The sequence below is a fragment of the Biomphalaria glabrata genome, chromosome 6 (assembly GCF_947242115.1).
Source record: "Biomphalaria glabrata chromosome 6, xgBioGlab47.1, whole genome shotgun sequence".
NCBI lineage: Eukaryota > Metazoa > Mollusca > Gastropoda > Planorbidae > Biomphalaria > Biomphalaria glabrata.
The window spans coordinates 37,061,047-37,086,936 of NC_074716.1; the positions used below are offsets into that span (position 1 = coordinate 37,061,047).

The 25,890-nt window shown below is 35.8% G+C and overlaps 1 protein-coding gene across 4 annotated transcripts in view; it reads left to right on the plus strand.

The window, feature by feature from the left end:
• LOC106059155 (uncharacterized) overlaps positions 1 to 22,819 on the plus strand; it is a 38,228-nt gene extending 15,409 nt beyond the window's left edge. For all 4 annotated transcript variants that reach the window (XM_056033741.1, XM_056033740.1, XM_056033739.1 and 1 more), the window contains exons 2-7: positions 8,324 to 8,562; positions 13,308 to 13,463; positions 16,517 to 16,631; positions 20,101 to 20,177; positions 20,308 to 20,408; positions 22,655 to 22,819. In XM_056033741.1, the coding sequence (XP_055889716.1) occupies positions 8,336 to 8,562; positions 13,308 to 13,463; positions 16,517 to 16,631; positions 20,101 to 20,177; positions 20,308 to 20,408; positions 22,655 to 22,782 (804 nt within the window). In that variant the 5' untranslated portion in view covers positions 8,324 to 8,335 and the 3' untranslated portion in view covers positions 22,783 to 22,819. The remainder of the gene's footprint in view (positions 1 to 8,323; positions 8,563 to 13,307; positions 13,464 to 16,516; positions 16,632 to 20,100; positions 20,178 to 20,307; positions 20,409 to 22,654) is intronic.
• Positions 22,820 to 25,890: the final 3,071 nt, after the last annotated feature.

The following is a 25,890-nucleotide window of genomic DNA, read 5'->3' on the forward strand; positions in this document are numbered from 1 at the left end:
TACCGTATTAAATTCATGGATGCGAGCAACGGAGACCGATTTTGCCTGCAAGAGTGGGTCGGCAATCCTAAAAATCCTGCATGCGCGATACCTCTTCACAACATAAATAAACAATTTACTGCTAATTTTTGCAATATATATATATTGCAATACAAACTATCAATTATATGCTTCTACTGGATCTTCTACTAGACTGATTTACTAGATTGTCTAGATTTAGTCAAGATTTCATGCATTTTTAGCGGCCCCCGTAAGGGTGAAGGCCGCTATTAGGTTTGCGCAAAATGTTCGTCTGTCACAATCAGATTTCGAAAACTAGGAGAGATATGAAAACTATTATTTCAGGTGCAACGGCTACTTTTTGGTTTTCTAAAAGCAAACCGTTTATTTTATATATACAATTAATTAAGCAAGCGTTTTTTTTTTCATAAAAATATACCAATTCTAAAACAATTACGTAGATGTAAGGGAGGCAATGTTACACATGTTAACAAAGAAGGACAATTTATTGTGTATTTTCAGTATCATTAAGTCAGATATATTTATAAAATGTAGAAGAAATATTTACAACAAATATAAATATTAGTTAATAGTGTTTTTTTCTGGTAAACTAGCTGCTAAAATTAAGCGAAAACATTTATTTTTGTTTATAAAGATTAAGAATGCATTTAGTATGTAAATATCACGCACATTTTTTAAAATGAACTTTTTATACAGCGACATTCGTGCAGTAGCTTGACAAGTACATACTATACATGGTACTATCAGTTCCCTCAAATTTTTTAAATATCATAATATTTATAATATTTTGTTTTTATTTGTTTAGTGCCCCCATCAAAATAAAAGAGGCTTATTTTTGTGCGTTTTGTCTGTCGGTAGGTCTGTCCGTGACGTTTAGATAAAAAAGATCACTCTAAAAGCTATTGAAAATCTGATTTACCCTTTAATGTTCCTCCCGTAACATCTCAATAGTTTAAGTATCTATAATTGATTGTCCCGATTTTTTTGTGTGTGCAAAACTAATCAACGCCAACGAATGTTTGTTTGCTCTTCTAACCTATATTACATTCAATTTCCAAGCTTAAACATTGCAAAAACACATTATCAATAATATGATGTTCCGTTTTTTAAAATGTAAATAGCATATAAATGCTAAATCAAAATCTCTATACTGACTTATATTTCATTAAGTGTAAAAATGTTCCAGATATTGTTTTATAAAAAATCAATTATGTCAAATGATTGTTTGAAATCGCTTAATTGACTAGTATTACACTTATATTCTTTGGCAATGCGTCACTATAATTTGATTATCGATATCAAAATGTTCCGTATTTTCATCTTTAAACAAATTCTAAAAATTTCGGCAATAGGTTGTTCAGGGCTTTAAAAAAAGAAAGTAATTTACTAGAAACGATTATTGAAAATCACTTTTTAGACATTTAATTTTCTTGCTGAAACATAACATAAAAGTTTTTTAATCGATAAAGAATGTTCCGGATTTAGTTTTGAAAAGAAATCGACTTATATTACTTACATTTTCTTACAAATCGTTGCCAAAAATTTCCGAATGTTATTTAAAAATCTACTAACGCCAAATAACTGTTTGAACTCCCTCTTCTAATTAATAAAACAAATAATCTTCTCATTTACGATAAAATGTTGTTACATTTAATTTTCTAGCTAAAACATTACAAAATCTAATTATTGTTAATATTATGTTTCGAATTTTAAGGAAAACAACATCCAAACACCAAAGTATGGTATGAAAATCTCTCTACAAGGCTGTAGTTCATCTAATTTTTGTACGAGACCATCCAAAAAATTTAATTAACGGTATTACATTTATCTGGAATTCTCTTTTTTCTTTTACTATTTATACAAACATCCGGAACAATCTATTATATAAACTTAAATCAATTGTGTTCATACTTAAAATTATTGCGATGTATGAACTGTTATGGGGCTGGCTCTTCAGCCGTGTCAAATCCAAACAATGAAGTAAAAAGGAGGTAATCTTTACCAACTCAGTAAACACCGTCGAAGGGCCGAAACAATCCAATTAGGTAGTCGACACGAGTGTTAACAAAATAAACACATTTAACACTGAAAAAGGGATCCGTCCAATGTCCTTCGTTAGTAGCCGTCTGTATCTTAAAAAGACGTGGTGTTTCTAGTGTCGAATAGAGCGTTCTTGTTTTTTTTTTAAATCTGTCACGTCACTTGTCGCTAAGTAAAACTTTCCCCTTATTCCCGAAACAAATAACTAAATCCTAATCATGTCCTTCGTTATTAGCCGTCTGTATCTTCAAAAGACGTGGTGTTTCTAGTGTCGAATAGAGCGTTCTTGTTTTTTAAAGATCTGTCACGTCACTTGTTGCTAAGTAAAACTTTCCCCTTATTCCCGAAACAAATAACTAAATCCTAATCATGTCATAACAGAACATAATAATGCGAGGGATACGCCGCTATTTTGCATGGCCGGTCTTAGGCCACTGCAACCTATACGACCGCAGTGGGCCCCCCACTTTCAAAGGATCTGCACTTTAATAGGGCCCGCTCTAATTCAAGGTGTATACCTTTTTAATTAAACCATTTTATAACTTAAAACAGATTTGACGCGCCCTCTTGTCGATTTATCAGTAACTCCTGGAATTCTCCCGAAATCACAAAATATACGAAAAAGTCATTAAAATATACGGAAATATATACAAAAAAATTGTCATTTTGGGGTGTCATTCAATATGGAAAACAATTCTCAAAGATAGATTGAAACATGTGGTAATTCTTGCTATTAAGCGGGATCTATGTAGGAAACAGAATTATTATGATATACTGTATGATTTTGCTACACGCAAGGCTCTTTAAGTAATTCTGTACGTAGTAAAGAAAGAATAAAATGCATAGACGAATTTATTTTCTAATACAAACTCTAAAATTTCACTTATTATTCGCTTCCCTACCCAAACTTGGCCCCGCGAAATCCGTTTCGCATAGGGTCCGACAATTTTTAAGTCCGGCCCTGCTATTTACATAGGCCTATAGTAGATTATTTAGATTAGTTAATAGTCCAAACCTCCCGTAGGATAAAGGGGGTGGGAGCGGTCAGGGTTTGATACATTTAAACGACAGTCAAGCGCGCAGCCAGTCATCCGTAGTGTGAATACTACTCCTGTTTCTCGTGAACAGAAATACTTCTTACTACTCGACAAACTCTTGAGGGAAGAAGAGAATTATATATATAGAAGATTATGGCCGGATTTGTTCCTATAGCCTATAGGCTTCATATTGCTTATTATAACCGAAACACCTTTTTCTTTTCCTTTTCTTTTTTTTTTAAATAAACAGCTACATTTTTAATAAACGAGCCACATTTTAACGATCAACCAAACATAGATTTTTACATTTTTAGCCAGTGAATTAGTGTAGGCTATTACAATAAAATTTCATGGCCCGCTCTCTTCTTTTCTCTCTTTCACTCTCTGGAACCCAATTTTTGTTTTCTTTTTACCAGCGCATCGTAATTTCTCCCACTTAGAATTGATTTGAAAAGACCCGCTTCATAATTCTCCCTCGAAACTGTCGAAACATAGCCTATACGGCCTCACATTATGGGCCCGTTGATTTTAGTAGCCCTTTTACTTATCCCCCCACCCCTGCCAAAATTAAAAAAGTTAGTCCTTCGTACACAATCCCGTTCTACATATATCTTGGTTGTTTTCTCTAAATAAAAATAAAGTACCCGGAGACCGAGCCTCGCTCGGTTGAATAATTTCTTAAGGAAGGATATATAGGCCTACTTTAAGTCATTTGAGAATATTTTTTGTAATTACGAAAATGAACCATCTAGTAAAGACTACTAATCTGAAGAGTTGCTTTTGTGTTCTTTTAGTTCTAAATGTAATTGTAGGCCTACATGAGGATTAGAACAGAAAGTCTCTTAAGTCCCCCCAACAGAATAGAAAAACCACAGCATCACGTCGTGTCGTTTAGCATTGCATCTTGATTAAAACTATTGGCTTGTAAGAAAGCCTTCTCAAATGGTTACATTCAGACATTTAATATTGCAATTATTATATTCATTTTGGCTTAAGTACGAAGATCAAGTGATTCAAAATCTCTACGTTTTGGGGTAAAACAAACACTTTGTAACAAAGTAAAATGACGCATTTTTACCTAATTGCGTTAGTATTCTAAAGAAGCGTTTCCTTGGGGCTTCCCGTTACGCCGACTCCCTTTTGGCTCACTAAAAAAGATTGCCTTTGTCATATGTTGGTCCTCCATACGGTATATCGGCCCTGCCCAGCGTGACTGTCGGACTATAAGAAGTTCATGCCGGCATTCGCAAGTACATCGCTGTTTGTAGTTCAGTCTTGTCACCGTAAGTCCATGATGGCATGCAAAAATCTTTGGTAAAAGCTTTCAAGAAGTCTTAATTGCTTTCTGTTAAGTACCCATGTCTCAGATTCACATAGTGGAGTTGAGAGAACCACTGCTTGGTAGACACTGATTTTTGTAGGCAGGCGGAGCGATTATTACGCCACACTCTCGCTTGGAGGCGTCCAAAAGCACGACTAACCCTGATCAGACGCTTATCAACCTCCCTTAAAAGCAATGCGTCATTTGATACTATGCTTCCCAGATATGTGAAGTTGTCGACCATGTTACGGAATGTCTATTCGCGGTGATCTTTGGGGCTGAGTAGGTTTTATTGGGTGACTTCTGGAACATGGCATCCCATTTACAGACGTTTATGGTTAAACCAAAAGAGGGAGCAGCGTACGCAAATTCGTTGATCGCATAGAGAAGCTGTGTTATGACCATTTCATTTGTTTTTGTATGGGACAGTAGACTTCGAAGCTTAAACACATTGTAATAATTCACCTGCAAAACAACAGCAAAGTAAAAGCTACCTACACGGCTCTACGAAATTAAAGTGTAAACAATTTATAAAGCACTTAAAACACAATGACTAACATGGGCGTAGCCAGGATTTTTTTTTGGGGGGGGGGGGGTTGGGGGGTGAATTTTTTCTCCCCCCCCCCGACCCCCGCCCGGGAAAAAAAATTATATGTATTTATGTGTGTGTATGAATGTGTGTGTACATAATCTTTATTACATTCTGACCCTTCATTCTTTCGGAAGACGTTTATTGTGCCCTAGACCCTAGAATAGGTTCTTCCATGAGTTAGTGAAAACATTGTAGATTCCCCGACATTACTAGCAAAGGGGTCTGGGGGAGCGCTAGGAGCTCCCCCAGCGCAGGGCGCCCCCAAGCACTATTTCTGATATTGAAAACCAACAAAATGCATATTCTGAGGTATCAACAGTGCATTTTCCTGCTATTATAAAGTTCTATTTCAAAAACCTAATGTGTTATTCTTAGTGACTTAGACCCTCCCTCGTCGTTCGGCGCATTTGCCATCAAGCTGTTTCCATAACATTGTGGACTCCCCGCCATTACTAGCAAGGGGTCTGGGCGATCGCCAGGAGCACCCCAGCGCGGGCGAGCTTCGCCAAGCACTATTTCTGGTATTGAAAGCCAACAAAATGCATATTCTGAGGTATCTACAGTCCATTTTAATGCTATTAAAAAGTTTTATTTCAAAAACCTAATGTGCTATTCTTACTGACTTAGACCCTCCCACGCCGTTCGGAGCATTTGACGTCAAGCAGTTTCCATAAAAATCTGTCACTGGTAATGTCTGAAGCCTCTTCCCACCTACCATGAGGACCTCCATGAATGAGTGGCGTCAAGTTGTACTAGGATATCATTGCAACTATTCTTATGCGTAATTCATTTTGTCGGAGAACATGTCCCGCAAACCTCATGCGTCGTTCTATCACAATCTTACTAAGGGGTTGACTCCCAGTTCGGCATAGGATTTCCTTGATTTAGATCCGACCTCTATAACTGACTCCTGAAATCTGTCTTAGCCATCTTTGTTGAGCTATATTTAGTGTTTTTCGATTTTGGTAGATGACTATTCACTGCAGTTTATTAATGGAGCCCTGCCACTGGTTAAAATGTGTAACCTCTCTTGAATACGCTCTTGGAATTAAATGACTGTAGTTTGCTTTAGATTTTATATCGAAAAGAGAAGTTTTATCGTCAAAATCTTCTGTTGGGGGTTTTCCACCTCAAAATGCTCTGTAGGGGGATCTTAGACTCGAAACCATCTGGAGGGGTTTTAAACTTTAAAAAAAAGCCATCTGTAGAAGAAACTCAAAACCCCCGATTGGCTTGGCTACGCTCAAATAATTTTAGTGTGTAATTTGCACCAAACCCTTCTGAATGGGGGTTTAAACGCAAAACCCCTTTCGGCAACGCTCATAGCATTTTGAGTGCGTAATTTGCTTTTTTTCTTACACTGAAGATGGCGGGGGGTTTAAACTCAAAACCCCTTTGACTACGCTCATAGATTTTAGAGTGAGTAATTTTCTTTTATTTATATTGAAGAAGTACTTTTTAGCTTCAAACTCCACTGGAGGGGAGTTTAAACTCAAAACCCCATAGACTACACTCATAACATTTTTAGTGTATAATTTGCTTTTTTTTATTATTAAAAAGAGTTATTTTTACCTGAAGTGAAGTGGGGTTTAAACTCAAAACTGAGTCTTTTAGCTACGCTCATAACATTTTGAGTGCGTAATTAGCTTTTTTTTATATTGAAGAGGGGGTTTATCGTAAATTTTTGAGGGGGTTTTAAAATAAAAATCTTCCTTAACTGTGCTCTTGGAATTAGGGGATTTTCGTTTGCATTTCTTTTTTTTTTTGTTTTGTTTTATAGAAGAGGGGGAGTTAACTGCAAAAACCCCAGGTAGGGGTTTAAAGCTCAAAACCCCTGGTAGGGGGTTTTAAACTCAAAACCCCTAGTAGGGGTTTTTAAACTCGAACCGCTCTGGTAGGCGTTTTAAACTCGAACCCCCCCCTGGTAGGGGTTTTTAAACTCGAACCCCCCTGGTAGGGGTTTTTAAACTCGAACCCCCCTGGTAGGGGGTTTTAAACTCAAAACCCCTTTGTTGTGCTAGGGCAAGTGATGGTTTAGTATTAAAATCTCACATAAAATAAACAAAATCAAAGCAAAAAATCAGTCACTAAATTCCGACTCCCCCCCCCCCCAAGGGGGGGATTTCATTTCGGGGGGGGGTTTGAACCCCAAGAACCCCCCCCCCTGGCTACGCCCATGATGACTAATCATACATCAACAAATTTAATTTCATTATTTCTCTTCCATAGTTTCATAGTAGGCTAAATAAATCTACAATAAGATTGAGCCGTTTTCGAAATAAAATTTATTTATTAATACAAAAAATACATACTTACAAGAATTGCTCGCTTAAGAGTATAGGATAGGCCTATCTTTTTATTTGACCCTTTTGAATGTAGCGAGATGACAATGGATCTAGAATCTAGATTTTGAATGTCATTAGGATTTAGTGTTGTTGTTTTTAGTCAGTGGTATACAAAGTAGGCCTACCATTCCAGGCTCTCTCCCTTTCTCTCTCTCTCTCTCTCTCTCGAAAAAAAAAATAAAATAAATAAAACAACTCTAGATCTGTTAAAATAAAACGAATACAAAGTTGTTGATTTTTTTACTAACTCTGAGGCTATTTTTTTTAGAAATATTAAAACAAAAAAAAGTTAAATGTATTTCCTCAGTAATAGGCCTAAGCCTACAGATCAACCAGCTACTCTCTCCTATGTCAGTTACGGCAATTTGGCTGTCATTTCCGTGGGGCACTTCTGTTACGCATACATTCGTCCATACGGGATACGTGCCCTGTCCTGCGTAACTGTCGGACTATATAAACATATTAACGCACATACCTGAGCTTCATCCACCGTAAGCAAAAGAAATAAAGGACCATACCAATGGCCCGAAATTCTGCAATATTCTAGATTCTATCGACAAATTTTCAAAACATTCCTCACGAACGGTGTAGGACCAACATTTTCACACATAGGCCCTAGCTTATTGTTGCCACATCTATTGGATAATTGGTAGACTATCTGAAGCAGTTTGACATGCCTGTTGTTGAGTATTTAGGCTGCATAGCCAATATCTACATCTAGACTTATAGAGTCGAATAGTATCTTGCGATTTCTCAAAAAGTGTTTTTATTCCTCACCGTATGTTTTTGTAAGCCACTTGATTGCAATAAATTGGCTAATATGTGAGCTTGCGCTCCCTGAGCTAGTTTTATATGTATTTTTGTTGTATAGGTTAAATCTATTTTTATATATTTTATTTTTATAGGTTAGTGTCAGATTTTATAATTGTACTTCCGCATATTTATATTTCTTTATTCTTGGAAACAGTCTTATGTTATAATGTCAATTTTGGAGTACATGTTTCCATTGACATCACACTATTTTGAAACCAAACAACAAACTTTGTTACAAAGTGAGAGACATGAAAATAATGCAAAAGCCAACTATTCAACACAGATGCAAATCCCAAATGAATCATCTGATTTATCTATTACATTTACTGATTTTCTTCAAAGTATGAACACTGATGACACAAAAAAGTCTATTATAATAGGACCAGACAGAGCGTAAGTTCTCATATGACTTAGATCTTGTTATATATTAGACAGAGGTAGATATAAAAGTTTAAGAAAGCTTTCTCTTAGGACTTAGTGGAAAAATAATGTTTTTATTGTGTTAATTAATGTTATATTTAATAAGTAAATGAGCAATTAGTAAAATTCCACAGTATCTAATAAGCCATAATATCTAATAAATTCTAGATCTAGTAGTATTAGATGAACTTTATATTATTAGCTTGCTAATTTTGATTTTAAACAATTAGGCATGATCATGATCATCATCAAACTCTATTTGAGTGAGGGCTTGAGAGGCTCAAATCCTCTCTTGCAAAAGCCCTGGACAGAAACCCTGCTGTTTTGCGTAGTGCATACATGTCACCATACAGGTCGAGAATTTTTGGTTACCGGTACCCAGACCTATCGAGACGGAGATCAGCAAGTCTGGGGCAGTCAAAAAGAATATGAGATGCGGTTTCCTCTTATTCCCCGCAGCGGGGGCACCTTGAATCAAAATTTGACCGTACCCGTTTGAAATATGAGCCAACAGGACATTGCCTGTCCTGCACCGTGATATAATTGCTTGCTCAGGCCTGGACAGCCTCCACTACGGGGAAGTGCGGTCAGGGCGCCTCATGCGCTCCCAGACTCAACGGGCTTTTTAAGACTTGTCCCAGCACTCAAACCACTTTTCCATTTCTGTTTTTTGAATTATAGCCAGAGCATGATGAAAACTTACAGCCTGCTCAGTGGGTGGAATTTGCCCTCCCTGGTGGGCCAAGGAGTCTGCAATAGTGTTGCCAGTCACACATATGTGACAAGGTACCCACTGCATTATTACATGGGTGCCATAGTGATGCTTTATGATGTGTGAGGCCATGATGACAGTGTATATATTGGGGGGGGGCATGGTCTAGGGCTTTGCAAAGCCTGCAGTACAGGTTTTGAGTCAGTGACCACAACAATCTCAAATGTCTCTGTCGATTTGAGAGTCAATGACAAAGGCTTCACAGACTGCCATGGCCTCCACATCGAAACTGCAAACACTACCACATGGTCCAAAGATTTTGACTGAGTCAGAGGCATTAGGCATGATAACAAAGTAAAGAATTTCTTTGAATGGCTCAACACTGTTAAATTTCAGGCTAATTCTTTTGTTAAAAAAATGATAACAAACTTTTTAAAAAATCTAATATAGAAGGCTAGCACCAATTACACCTTTTGATTTGTTCTCAGATTTATCACAATAAAACTCTTCTTTCAGTATTCCAATATGCTTTATAACCAACTCATTTTAGATTCAAACATGAACCAGTGATAATATTTTGCTTTTTTATTCCAATGCTATATAGAATCTATATGTTGTTTGTTTTATCCAAAAATCCCCCTTCCCCTTTTTATGCATCCGCCAATGAATTGGCCTGCATTATAATACACATACTTTTGGTCCATGAAATCTGGTATCCCTTACCAACCCCTTTCAGAAAAAAAGTCTTTTAACGGTATAGAATTTCTGACTATTATTTGACTGTACAATTGTATATCTACGAGTTGATACCAAATGATTTTCTTTGCATTATTCAAAGTACATCATTCAATGGAACGGTCCAAATTTTTTTCCTCCTTTAATGACACATTTGAAACCCGTTTCCTCTTTTTTCTTTTGCATCATCCAATGGAAAGGCAGGAAATATAAAGTTCACCCCATCGCATATTTTCTTCCTGGAAACATGACAAATCATTCACAGACCTTTCATTTACTCGACAAATTGTTCACCCATTAAATGAGTCACCTGACAAATCCCTTCACAGACAACAGGTTCACCAACAATTAGTTCATGACAAATCTTTTCTGGATAGTAACATATTATTAATATTGTAACGAATCTCTATAATGCAAGCTCTCTGCAAACTGCACCACATGACACAATGAACTTAAAGAACCTCACAACGCAGGGCTCCAAAGTAACAGTAGCATTTTAATTTCAAATACATCACAAATACTGTACAGTTGGTAACAACATTACACTGACTGTCCAAAAACCTAGCCTCTGCTCAGGGCTAACTTCACACACCGTGCTGGTGCTGCCTTCGCCTCGTACTGGTGACATTGCGAGGTAACGTGAAGTGTGTGACTTGACACATTCGCTCTTTTATATAGGGTCCCTACAGGCCTTCTAGAACCGGATGCAACGTCGCTTGACCACTGGTTGATCACATTCGCCGTGACTTGCGTGCGTAATATTTACAACACGGGTCTTTACCGAACTGGCGTGTACTGTCACTCGTCACGGTTGACAGCTCGTCTAGCGCTGGCCTGGGGAGATTTGCGTAGTCTTCAAACACACACAGCACTACCCCCATCTGTCTCACCACCAGGTTTATAACAGTATTCATTCATGTCGCAAGTTTAACTTGTTACATTAAACATTAAAAGTACACACAGGGGATTACAGTGAGATATTTTACAAGCACTAGGTAAACTATTTGTTGTGAACTAATTGTCGGTGAACCAGTTGTTGCTGAATGAATTTTCATGAACAATTTGTCTGTGATCGATTTGTCGTGAAACCTTTTTTCCTGTTGCATATTTGGACAGCCCATGGGTTCAATGAGCCACAAAAGATTAAGCATTTTTGTTTAGTTTGACCATTTATTTTTACAAAGCTTATATCAATTCACTTTGTCTGTCTGCTAAAGAGTTTATACAAGTTATTTCTCCCACACCCAATCTCGGATCAAGTTGTATCTGACAAAACAAGAACCAATAACAAAACTTTACTATTATTTAATCAACTATTGGTAATAAATTATTTTGTTTTTGTTAGAAAGAAATTGTGGTGGTAAAGTTGAATTAGTTCCCTTTATAGGGAATTAGGTCATCGCTAAAAAGTTTAAAACTAACAATAGGTAACTATAACACTTTCTTTCATTAGTGCAGTGGTATTGTGTATTAGCCACGGGAGGCTTGAGCCCTGAAGATCGAATTCAAGTCGTAGGCCTACACCTTTTTACATTAAAAAAGCGATGACCTAACATTCACCCAGAGACTTCCTCTCCACTCCCCTATGTCAACTGGTCTAGACAAGGCAATAGGAGGGTAGCGCAATCGAGATAGCTAAAATCATAAAATTGCACTAAACTAATCTAATCTAATCGCACATATTTATTATTGTTAGCCTAGATCTATAACAGATTGAATTTCATGTCTGATTGAATATAAGCTTTCTTTTTAAAACAAGTATTTTTTAACAAAAATTCATTCTTCGGTGGTAAGACCAGCATCATAATGCTATTTCCCCAGAGGCTTAGTGACGGGGGTACGATGCCTCGTACGTGATAGAGAATCACGTGGCTAAACGTTGTTTGTTTACGATTGGTGAATGAGGTCCATTGACCAAAATGTACGCTTTTTATCGCACCTTAAAAAGAAGTAAACGGATATTATAAAGTATACTGTAGTATACGATACTTGTGCATAATAACCTTAGATAGTAATGATGTATACATTTGAATGAAGGCATAAAGAAATAATAAATTCCATAGAGTAATGGTAGAAGTGGACAAAATGGACGTGACACTATTTTAGCGTATACACGTTAGAAAGAAATGTATAGCGTCAGTTTAAGTTTTGTCAATCGTATGATACACTAAATATGTTAACCCTTTAAATCCTATCTCATTTTTCTATGTAAAACTAAATTAATCAACAACCACTAATTAATTCATTAACGTAATAATCGTGCAAAGTTTCAACCTGATCCTAGACAGACAGATAGTCAGAGTGAGTTTCTAAAAGCTTTGTTAAAAATTATAAAATATTTATTTATTTATAAATTTTAATGTCATAAAAAAAAACCTTTTGAAGCTTTTGATATTTATAACAAAAAAGTATGAATCAATTTCTTTGATTCTAACATACGGTACTCAGATCTAGACACCTAGTCAGAGAATATCTTAATTCTAGATCATTTTTTAAATTATCAACTGGTAATTGTTGGTAATGATGCCAGACAATCTAGGTATAGGTAATTAACTTTACCTCGTGGTTGATTTTTTAATAGAATTTGACCAATGCAAGAGAAACAAACTTTTTGTCTGTAAATATCATTTACCCAGGCAAGAATAAAAAGCTAAATATCTTCCACCTCCGATGCTTAAGATTTTTAAAATAAAGTGGTACGATAAAAACACATAACAATGAAGAGACTGAGAAAAGCAGGGTGCCATGACATCCGCGCTTTTATTAGCAGCAGACGTCTTGACTGGCTTGGTCATGCTTACAGAATGCCACAAGGTCGACTCCCACCAGACATCCTGTATGATTGTCTAGTAGAAGGCAGGAAAGCTGCGGAACGGCCACCTTAAAGGTTACGGTATATGATGTATGCCACGCGAGATGAAGCTCTTCAAAATCAACACTAACTACTGGGTAAAAGAGGCGCTGGATAGAGCTATATGGAGAGCAAGCGTAAAGGAATGGTCCTGGATTGCAGATGATTTACACACCAAAAGTAGAAAGAAGGGTGAAAGTGCAAAAGCGCCTCGTGATTACAGATGCCCAACCAGTGACGGTAGATGTGCATCAACATTGGCCTCCTTAAGTCAGATAAGAAGTTGCAAAAGGAAAAGATCATCTCTCGAGACGTAAAAGACTAGAGAGAGAGAGAGAGAAATTATTAACCTATTCTAGTGATTAAACCGCATGTATGAAGTTATTAGTAGCCTTCCTTTATTTTCTCTTTTTGAATCAGGGATAAAACGTCACTGGTTTTTCAAGTTGCTGTCAGTGCAGCAGCATCTGGATCAAGAGTCACCTATATTTGTACTCATCCCCTAAAAAGACTGCCTTTCCCAGTGCATGGAATGGCGAAACCAGAAGCACACATCATGAGCAATGTAGACTTCCTGTAAGGTGATATCATTAACTGCATTAATATTTAACTGTTTAGTTTATTCTATTCTATGATACCTAATCTTGGTTGCTGGATAATTAATGTAAGGCAGAGGTTCCCACATATTTTTGTCTCGTACACCACTTTCCCCTGTTTTCCAGTTTTCGGTTTACCCCCTGCTTAGCTAATTATGTATTTTTGAACATTCTTGAAGATCAGATGTGTTTATATAAATTTATGGAGGAAATAAGAATAAAAACGAAGCCAAATAAAATGTAATATGTATTAGACCTACATGACATCACCAAACACGGGATAATATTTGGAAGGAAGGGGAGCTTATATCCTTTTTAAATTATCCTTTAAACTCTTCGTTTGTACTTACATCCGTCTTTTCTATAGGTCTATCTTCCTGATATTGATTGACTAGCAGTGCACACTGGCGACGCCCGTTGGCTTTATACTGTTTATTATGGTGGGATCATCTATGTCCCATTTATTTATTTGTTTAAATTTCAATAAACGGGCTACATTTATCTTATCTTATATAAATCTTATATAATACAAACGTTACTTCAAAAAAGAAGATTATTTTTAGCCCGTGAATGAGTGTATATCTGTTGCACTACAACTTCACGTCTCTCTCTTTTCGCTCTCTGGAACCCCCTTTTATTATCATTTTGTTTTACATGCGCATCGTAATTTATCCATCATAGACTTGATTAGGAAAGACCCGCTTCATAATGCGCCCCCGGTTTCGCGCGAATAACGGTCGTTAGGTTGCAAATCTTTTAAAAACCGTTGTTAGTGAGCACCCAGGAGGTAAGGGAACCTTTGTACGAAATTTGATGCGGATACGTACGACAGTTTAGAAGAGATCTCGTGATCAGTGGCATTTTTCTAATATTTAGTAGATTATCCGCCATATTCAGAATATCCTAAAATGTTATTTGAAAATGTTCAATATAATTCAAAACGTTACCATCCTCACAATTTGTTCTAAATGTGCAAACTGAACATTTTCCCGCCTTGTATTTTTGCTTCAGTTAATTCTTACAAGAAACGCTGAGATTTAGAAATTCATTATCAACGTTAGGTTATCACCTTGTAGCTGCAAGCCCCCCTAATTGATAGATCGGCAAAGAAGCTTTCAATATCATAAAAACTCATTTGACTAAACTCTTTAAACTGTATTGTTGCTTACGGGAATTATATCTATATCAGATGCAGGTTTGTGTAAAACAGTTTTTAAAACTTCTTCAGTGGCTAGCAAAAATTATTTTTTCTCCCACAGTATACGGCTTTCCTGACTTTGCTATAAGTAGAGATATTGTGCGACCGTTAAGTGACCTTTTTGTGGGTTGAAAATTTTGCCCACTTTATCTTTGAGTATTCGATGGTAATTTAAATCTTCATCAATTTAATCCGGTGCCATCGTCTCAAATGATCCTCCAGCATAAATGGTTTTATTGCATCATTTTTAGTTAAAATTGTTGTTTAAAAGAACATAAGAAATTTGTCAGGGAAGGAGTGAAGTCAAATTTAAGATAATCCACACTGCGATATCTACATTTCTTTTTATATTCGGCCATGTCTGTATTAGCTTGATAAAGACAAGCTATTTATTTAAAAAAATTACAACTATTTTTGTTTCCATTAAAGGATTAAGAAAGATACAAATCATATGTGTGTAAATTTCATTTTCCATTGATAGAATTCACCGGATAAAGTCTCCACCTGCTTAAATGAAATCCGCTATCTTAGACCAACAATTCATTTTCCATTGATAGAATTCACCGGATAAAGTCTCCACCTGCTTAAATGAAATCCGCTATATCTTAGACCAACAATTCATTTTCCATTGATAGAATTCACCGGATAAAGTCTCCACCTGCTTCAATGAAATCCGCTATATCTTAGACCAACAATTCATTTTCCATTGATAGAATTCACCGGATAAAGTCTCCACCTGCTTCAATGAAATCCGCTATATCTTAGACCACAACAATTCATTCTGGTAGATCCCTTGGAAAATGTTATAGACCCCTGGTGCTCTATATAGACCACTTTTGGAATCACTGATTTAAGGTCTTATTGGAAAAAAGTACTTAGTGACATCCCCCCCCCACCACACACACTCACCCTTGTCCGCCTATATTTTGTAAAATGAAAATAGCTGCAGAAGGAAAACTCTCAAAATGTCTAACCTTTTCTAGCTAAGGTGTCCACAATTATCATTGTTTCAGTTACCGATCTCCTTTAACATACTCCGGTACTTTAAAGCTTTTCAATTCTAGTACCTGTTATGTTGAGTTGAACGGCCCGCTCTTTCTTTTTTTTTATTATCTCATTCTTTATCCCTCCCTCTCCTTCTCTCTTTCCCTTTTTCTCCTCTCTTTCTTTCTCTCTCTCCTTCTCCCTTTCTCCTCTCTTCCCATCTCCTTCTTTCTCCCTCTCCTTCTTTCTTTCCCTTTTTCTCCTGGATCCCCCCTTCTATTATTTTTTGCACCCTGCGCATGCTAGCCCATATATTCTCCCTTTCTCTTTATCTCTCCTTGTATCTTTTTCTCACCACTTACTGGTATCCACACCCTTTTGTGTGCCCTACTTACAGTAATAGTCTGCCACATAGACGTTGGACTTTAACAGGAACGGCTTTCTAACGGCCCCCACACTTAATTTTAGCCCGTTCATTCTAGTATCAACCCCTAACACACATATAACAACAAAAAAAAAGTTTTAAACACAATTTCTGATTTTTTTCTACTTCTCAATGCAATATCGAAATATATAAATAGATCTATTTTGTTTTCATCTCCAACTCAGAAATCGTACTAAACAAAATACAAACACACACTTTTAATAGGCATTGTAAGATATTTGTATTTTCAAGAAAAAAATATAAATGTGCTTTTATTAGTTAACTATATATATATATATATATATATATATATATATATATATATATATATATATATATATATATATATATATATATATATATATATATATATGTCTAATTATTCTTGTTGATACTGATTATAATGTTATATTAAAATATTTTCAAGGTATATAGATGACTCCAAGGAACTCATAATTTGGCTGGCATCAACGCACACCAGGACAAAATGGCCAAGCTTCCTAATTATTGAAGACATTTTAAGTTATGCTACACACTTTGATGCAAGTATCATGATATCCATAAGTGTTATTTGTTTCTCAAGACATTTCTGTCACATTGGAATTTCAACCAAATATTTTTCATGTTTTCTCAAGACAGAAAGTTGCTTCTGATCTTCTTATCATTTAAATTATAGTAGTTACATTAAAATGTAATCTTTTATTTGACCTCTTTTGAATGTAACGAAATGACAATAGATTTAGATTTATCTTTTTGATGCTATTAGGATTAGTTTCTTAATTTAGTCAGCGTCTAATGAAAAATCCCCACACACTTTTCAGATTTTGAATGTAAATATAGTTTTTAAACTTTTTATCTACATCCTTTAATTACAAGAAAAAGAATATAGACCTATCTTTTGCTATTAGGTTTGTGCGAAATGTCCGCCTATCCGCCTGTCACACTCACATCTCGAAAACTAGAAGAGGCATGAAAACTATTATTTCACCATGCGTTGTGGCTTGCAAAGTTTAGGTGAAAAGGCAACTTTTTGTTTTCTTAAAGCAAACCGGTTTATAAAATTAATTATGCAACCTGATTTTTTTCATAACAATACACTAATTCTAAAACAATTAGGCTACATAAATGTAAGGGAGATATTGTTACAATATAATAATTGTTTGTGTATGCTCAGTATCATTAAGTCCAACATCTTTATAAAATTTACCAGAAATGTTTACAACTTATATAAATATTAATTAACTGTGTTTTTTTCTGGTCAACTAGCTGCTAAATTGAAACCTTTAATGTTCCTTCCGAAATATCCCAATAGTTTTAAGTATCTATAATTGATTGTTCCAGATGTTTTTGTGAAAAACAAATCAATGCCAACGAATATTTGTTTGCTCTTCTAACTTATAAGCGTGGTCGAGAGGCCAAGTACACTTGGCTTGGCTACCTCTGAAGGGGGCTCGAGGTTCGACTGAGCGCCTAATAAACACAGTAGGAACTTAAGTCGAGAGTAGTCACTTGAAGTCAGTAGTTGAGTAAGACAGTACACGTATTTTGATAGCTATTTTGTATTTGGAGCTGGATACATATTATTATTGTTTATTGTTACCCTTTGTGATGCAGACGTGATTTAATAAGTCAAGTTATATATATATATATATATATATATATATATATATATATATATATTCCTGAGGACATAGTATATTGGATATATTTGATTTCGCTGTTTATGCGGATGTAGTTATATTGCAAATGGATGTTTTGGTGTACCAGTGCAGTACATTATTATTATTATTGAATAAACGTCATATTGTCTGCTCAAGATCGACTTTGCATACTATTCATGTTCTTTACGTGCTAAATCAGGGGTTCTCAACCTGTTGGGCGCGACCCCTTTGGGGGTCGAATGACGATTTCTCGGGTGTCGCTTAAGACCATCAAAAATTGGATTTTTTTGTGTCTATTCTAACGTGTAAAACTGTACAAAATTTTTCCTTTAAAAGTTACTATTTTTATGTTGTTTTCAAGGATATAAAACTTAATCAGAATGATTTCAACCATTTTAATTGTTGCAGCATATATATTTTTAAACACTTTAAATTAATGTAAATTAATACATAAAATCAACGTTGCAGAATCATAAATATTATTTCTTTAGTAACGACATGACAAAAGTAAAAAGCGATTATAGTTAATAATAGTTAATAATAGTTTATCTTTTATTAACATATATTATGTAATCTAGAGGCATGTTTAGGTATATAAATGATGGCTAATTGATGGCTAATTAAACTACGAGTTTCTTTTTGCAAAGTAATTGAAACGTCTGCACCACGCAGTGTAAATCAGAAAGTTGATTCATTTTTGGAAAAGGAGAAAATCTTATTGAAAAATATTAATGATGTTTTTACAGCTGGTTCTCTAAGTATGTGTGTTAAGATTTCAATGTCTGGTACTACTAAAAGTTATCGAAACTCACTGTGTGATTTCAATGTCTGGTACTGGATGTGTTACTAAAAGTTATAGAAACTCACTGTATGATTTTAGTCAAGAACGAATATAAGTAACGAAGTCACAGCCACAAGAATGATCAGAAGCGATGAAAAACGTCACTGTAAGGATTAGATGCAACATGCTCGTTAAGTGTGGAAAAAATCCGATCCTTCCGAATGAAACTTAACCTTGACAAATAAAATTTGTCAACTATTGACTAACTAATAATAATCAATAATAATCTGTGAAAGAAAATTTTCGAAACGAAATGTCCTTCTACTTTCTAGCTTTCCCTGACATTACGTTTACATTTTCTGTTCAACAAACAAAAGTTGAAGATGTACCGGAGACAGACAGAGTTCTTTAAATTCTTTAATAGCGATATAAGAAATTTTATTTATATTTCATGTTAGTTACACACATCTAGATCAAATGTTTGCAATCATATATTTTTCAGATACATGGGGTTTTCAGCCTATTCGTCATTAAGAAAAAAAAATGCTTGATGTAGAAGATAACATTCTTTGTGATTTTGCAATGACTTTCCAAGAATTTCTCATCTGATGAAACAGAAACAATGTCAAGCTATCACAACAATTGTAGCAATGTAGTTTACTCTTATCCTGATCACTATCCGAGCTCCGTCATGCTATTCAAATAGTCACCTATGTCTGTAACAGGAATATGTCTGGAACAGGAATATGGTGGATACCTAATAGAGATGTTAATAAACGCACGATCTACAATTTCATTTATTTGTAATTTCATTAAATGAAGAAATTTCAAAAATAAACGGCGATTACAGATTGTTAAGTGATTTAAACATAAACCTTTGGCAATACATATCAGATATTTACATTTAAGTTTTTATACCAATAGCAAAAGTACAGTTACTTATGATTATAAACAAAAATAATTTTACTGTTGGGAGCCGCCACGTAGTTGGTAAAAGTAAAAAGTAAAAGGGGCTCGCCGAGCTAAAAAGGTTGAGAACGGCTGTGCTAAATGGACAGACGAACCCAGCATTCTTCAACTATACACAAGAGTGCTACAATCGACAATAGGTTGTTTAGGATTTTAAAATAGCAAAGTAATTTACCAGAAACGATTTATGAAAATCACTTTTTAGACTTATTTTACATTAAATTTTCTTGATGAAACATAACAAAATACTTTTTTTTATCGGCAAGGAATGTTCCAGGATTTATTTTTTTTTGAAAAAGAAATCGACCTAAAAAAAAAAAGGTTAATGAGTGATACTGGTCTGTAAAAGAAATAGCGTTTTGTTGTATTCAACAGTTATTAAACCGGAATGTCAGCTCTATAAAAAGTATTGGGTAAAAACTAAAAAAAAAACTCTTTTGTGATTCTATCGGGAAAAGGGGTGGTGGTGTTCCAGGTACATAATAAATAACTTGTTCATTTTCGTTTTCTTGTGTGTGTGTGGATGTATTAGAGATGAGTCAGTAAGTGATGAAACTAATGTCATATATGTATATATATTATAATAACTTTTTTTTTAAGGATCACAATTTGGAAAGAAGCCTTGCTAAATTATGCGCCATTATTTCTGATACTTCTTCCTGGCTTTCATTAAACAAGTTAAGTTTTGATTCTATTAGAAGTTTATATTAAAGCAAAATATTTTTGCAAACAAATCATTTAGGCCATAAATGAGTTTTGAAATCTTGGGCAAGGTTCACATTGTTTAAACCACATTTTTGTTGACAGTGAAGCCAAAAGTTGCCAAGTGGTACTGACAGCACCAACAAGAATGCACTCTTTTTGCCAAGTATTGAATCGGTTTCACTTTAGGACAGTTGGCTACTTAGGTAATCTTATCTTGTTTCAATGGTATGATAATTTATTTCAAAGAAATGTCATATTTCTGCACAGAGATTTTGAGTTGAGCCAAACAAATTTTTTATTAAAATAAGATTGTAATTTTTTTTTAAAACCTGAATAATCTTGTCATAAAACTAAATGAGCTAGTCGCACCTGAACCTTATAGGAATTGTGTGAGACATCTTTCTGTTGGGAAACTACATAAATAGGAAACATTACTACTGATTTTCTTCCTTCACATACTCTGCATTACCATTGCTTATTTTAACCCTCGCTTCAAACATTGGCACCAACTGGACCTATTTAGTTAGGCACAAGTGTCTAAAATTTGTCAAGGTTATCCAACCGTGGCAGTCATCACTCCCTTGTATGTTGCAAGATTAATTTACTGCCCAAAGAGATGTACCATACGAAACAAAACAGCTTTTCACTTCAATCCGAGTTTCCCAGATATTCAGATTCAATTTGTAGTCTTTCAAAAAGAACTACAAAAATATACAAGGAAGCTAAGCTACAGAAAGTAAGTTGAGAACATCTCAAGCCTACCATTCAGAGGCCTCCCTGACTGATACTTTCAATCAGCTATACTATCATTTCTCATTAAATCATTTCTAGACGCACTCGTAGCAAATAAAGCAGCTCCACTCGATGCCATCAACGTTGACTAAAGGAGGCTAGGGCTGCAGTGCAGAGCACAACACTGTGCACACAACTATTGGACTGAACTCAGTGAAAGTATCGCAGCTTAAACTGTCAACATCAGACGAATGTTCAATGGCTTTACAAAAAGCGCATAGACTCACCCAAAACAAGACAGCACTTCTTAAAGCCACTGGACATATCATGGACAAGAGCAAACAGGTAGACTAATGAAGGGTTAAACACTATTAGGAGCTCTATACAACATCCGTGTATGCTATTAAAGAAATGCTCACCATGCATATCTTGATGTAGAACCCAGATTAGAAGAGCTTAATAAAGCCATCACAAGATGGCTGCTGGTAAAGCAATAGTATCCCTTTAGGTCTCTAGAAACAGTGCTATTGATGGAGGTCTGCCCTACTGAACAGCAATCAAAGGGGATCTACATATGTGAAACAAGAGTATAAAATAAACTCGTTTAACACCCTCTCCAGCGTATTTTGTAAATTACATGGAAACATAAAATAAGCAACACTGACATTATCTTATCTTATATAATACAGACGTTACTTCAAAAAAGAAGATGATTACGTCCTACGCGTCATGCATTTAGTCATGCATATTAACCAATGACTTAAATTCTGCCAAGTCACTGGTTTTCCTGGCTAGCTCAGGCAACCCATTCCATGCTCTAATAGCATTAGGGAAGAAGGAGTATTTGTACAAAGTTGTCCTAGCATATGGGACATTAGATACTTGTTGATACGTTTCCTCTTTCATTCACTGCCATCAGGCGATGCAGTCTGCATAAGGAGGATGAAGGAAGTCATTCTTTATGGGCAAATTGCGACAGGCACAAAGAAAATTGGTCACCACCTCCTCTGCCCCCAACAGAAGGATCCTAAAGTGGTATACATAGGGAAAAATGTTTGGAAAGATATAGCACTAGTCCTCACCTTGTGGAAAGAAGTGGTTGCAAAACAAACAGCGAAGTGGCAATGATCTGAGCCAAGGAAAAAAAAAGCGACCTGAATGGAAAGTGACTGATTCTTCCAACTTTCCAACGCACAGTCAATTTCTACTTCGACATGTGAAAAAAAATGCCTCTCCAAAATATGTTCTATAGTTAGTTTGAAACTGGAGACGTTCAGTGAAAGCACTATGAGTATCATTGAAGGAAATAGTCATTGAATTTCTCTAAAAGCAACGTATGTTATTTTATCCCCGAATTTTATTATGGAGTTTAGAAAATTAAATTTAAAAATAGTTTTATCATATTAAATTACATGTAAAAAATGTAAAAAAATGTCCTTCAATATCTTGTGGCCCAGATAAAGTGTAACAAGACTTACTCTAGCGCTGGTTGTAGGACTTAAACTTGTAAAAACTCTTGACACTTTATCTCCACAATATTCCACTTCCAATTTAAAATGATCTTAAGAATTATGTCCGTCCTACTTGGTGATTTTTATCAATTTGATTTGTATTCAAAGTAAATATTTGTAAAAAAAATAAAAATTTAATTGTTAATATTTTGAAAAATGTTCGCTTGTTTTCTTTTCCTAATTAAACTTTTTTTTTTTTTTTTTAGGCCCAGAGAAAGATCATCTTAATTCAAAAATATACTATGAAAATGAAAATGTTTCAATCCAAGTAAACTTTAGTCAACAAAAGGATTGTATAGTTTTATCTAATGTTATTTTTTCCAAATCAGTTTAAAAATAAATAAATAAACCAAAGGTTCTTAATGTTACAACTACGCTTTTTAAAAATGTTTTTTTTTAAATCTATATTTATAGTATTATACAACGATTAATTATATTTAATTTAAAAATTAGCTATTTTTCTTTATTTTAGCAGTGTTATGGGGTGTATGCAGTGCCGCCTTAGGGGGTTGCGAACCGCACCGGATGATTCACACCAGGGGATGACACCGAAGTGGGAAAAAAGCACTTTTCAAAAGCAACTTTAAAAATAAAACTTTCTACCCAAAATATATTTATATCTAACATAGTCCAACAGTACAGCGACAAAGTCAGAATCAAGTGGCAAAATGACGGCTTTCTGGCTATGTAGCGTGTTGCACAGATTCAGCCGATTAATATAGCAGTATCACACTACTCGGAGGCCGAGTTCACGGGGGCCCCTCCATATGCCTATAATGTGCCACTGCTCCCGTGGGGAGACCCTCACCGCCGGTATGTCCCCCATTGGGGAACGAAGCAATGGTTTTCGGACTGGTTAACAAGCCTTTTTTTTACATCCCCACCTCTTGCAGGTACACTCGCTAGAGCATACAGTGGTAGCTCACTTGGAGCAATGTTTGCTCTCGTTCTTAGCCTTTCTGCTTCCCCGGGCGGACGTTTCCACGGAGGTGCTACGCTGAGAAGACGGGAGCTGGAATCCTCCGCAGGAGTTTACCTACTTGGGATCAACAATTGCCAGCAACCTAGATTCAGACACTGAGCTGACAAAAAGAATAGGAAAGGCTTCTACAGCAATGGCAAAACACTCGAAACGCGTCTGGAAAGATGCCAAATTAACCACAGCAACCTCAATCCTAGTCTACAATGCCTGTTTTGTGAGCACTCTTTTTTATGACAGGTCAAGTATTATTTTCTATGCTAACTTGGAATCTGTCATACCTTATCAAGTACTAGGCGATATTGGTAGTGATCACATTCCAATATTACTGAGTGCTACTCTTCCTAAAATCAACACCAAGACTACCAAAGGGCCATGAAAGTGGTGCTATACTAAAGCTAATTGGGAAGAATTTGAGACAGCTGTCGACAATGCCCTTGAAAAAATCCATGTAGAGTCTAGCTCTGTCGACCTTGTATGCCGTCAAATAACAACAGCTATCCTGGGCATGGCTAAAAAGTTTATTCCTCTAACTTATCCTTGTAAAAAATTCAGAAACTTTTGGACGGCTGAAATCAACAAACTTGTTATGGCTCGGAAAAGGGCATACCAAAAGGTCCAAAAGAACCCAAACAATCCAACACTCAGGCAGAAATATAACAGACTCAGCCTACTAGTCAAAACGTCAGTTAACAGAGAAAAACGAAAACGTTGGACCAACATTTGTGCAAGATGAGACCTAAGGGATAGCACCATACTTACATCCGGCCCTGAGTGCATTAGCCAACAAAACATTACATCAAGAGCTTACAACATGTATATTCCAAAATATCAAATATCCACTAGAACATTACATAGGAAGTTTAGGAGCGACATAAAAACTCACTTCAGTGGTGTAGGCTACATAGAATACTTGATACATAGTGCGATATCTTTTTGTGATGTCATTCGCAAATATACTCAAACCTTTTTGTTTCAAAACATATATTTCAGTCTTCCGTGTTTCTCAGACTTTAACAAATACAAAATTATTTCCGTTCGTGTCCCTCTCTCTCCCAGTAACTGGATATTAAGCCAACTAAGGACTTAGAAATAGCCTTGATTTTATCATTCCAATTCATCTTCACTCCATGTATAACTGGTAAAATGCTTGGCCTCCGAACCGAAGGTTATTATGTTCGAATCTCAATGAAGATTGGGATTTTGAATTTCAAAATTTATTGGACTTTCCTGAGTCAACTAAACTCTAATGGATACCTGAAATTAGTTAGGAAAAGTAAAAGTGGTTGGTCATTGTGCTGGCCACGTGACAACATTTTAACCTTTGGCAACCTTCGATGAAGTCCAGTAGGGAATCGGCGCCGACAGGCGCCGTTCATCAACCGTTGGCAACAGTTATAGATGACCTTTACATCATCTGCCCTGTAGATGGCAATTTTGATTGTAATTTTTTGTGATACCCACAGATCGCCAGATTTTTAAATTACAGACTTGAGAACAAAGAGGCTTAGTCTTTTTACATGCAGACCGAGATCTCGGGTTCAAAAGGTACTAGCGATGGGAATCGAATTTCATAAAGTTCGTGTCCTGTTCGATTTCAGTTCGAGTTCGGTTTCCACAACGAATATAGTATGGGTGCAGTCATATTTAAAGTTCGGGTTCAGGTTCGGTTCGAGTTTATGAAATTAGTTCAAAACTTAGTAGTACCGTACCGGTACGGTTCTATGAATTTTGAAACTTTAGGTAAAACTTTAGTAACGAGTTTTCTAGACTTGAAAAGATCTTGAAACTTTAGGTAAAAATGTAACACAAACTATTTGCAACTCTTGACTCTGGCACCTTTACTACTTCTACAAAATCCCAAAGACCTTCTCGAACCTGACGGAACATCTCGTTTTTCTGGGTGATTGCATGACCATATCCAACGTGACAGGGCTTTGTAGTGTTCACAACAGATTTGTCTTGAAGCGTCGCCTTTCTTCACACTGCTCGTCTAGCACTGGCCTATGTAAATGTGTGTCAGCTAATTATACCCACACAATTTCATGTCACCACCAGATCTACAACAGTATTTGAGAGATGTACGATGTTGCATCAATAAGGTTAAGAACAGTTCGTTCGGTTCGTATCGAGCAGTTTTTAAGTTCGGGTTTATTTCTAGCTTGGTTCTTTCGGTTATTATCTCTAGTTTTAATACATAGGCTACTCGAAAGTGGGAGAGCGGTTAAACGCTTGAGTTCCAAACCTGGGGTTCAGAATCTCGGTGAAGACTGGGATTTTGACATCCCTCACCATTTCATGCTCCTTGGTGTCTGCACATAGCTAAGTCTGGGTCACCTCCAGAGTTTGAAATCCTCAGGGACATTGCTAATAAAACACTTTAAAAATACATTAACATTAGCATTCAACTCCTATGCACAAGTCGCATGTCTTTGAAAATTGGTGTTAAACTATAAAAGTGAA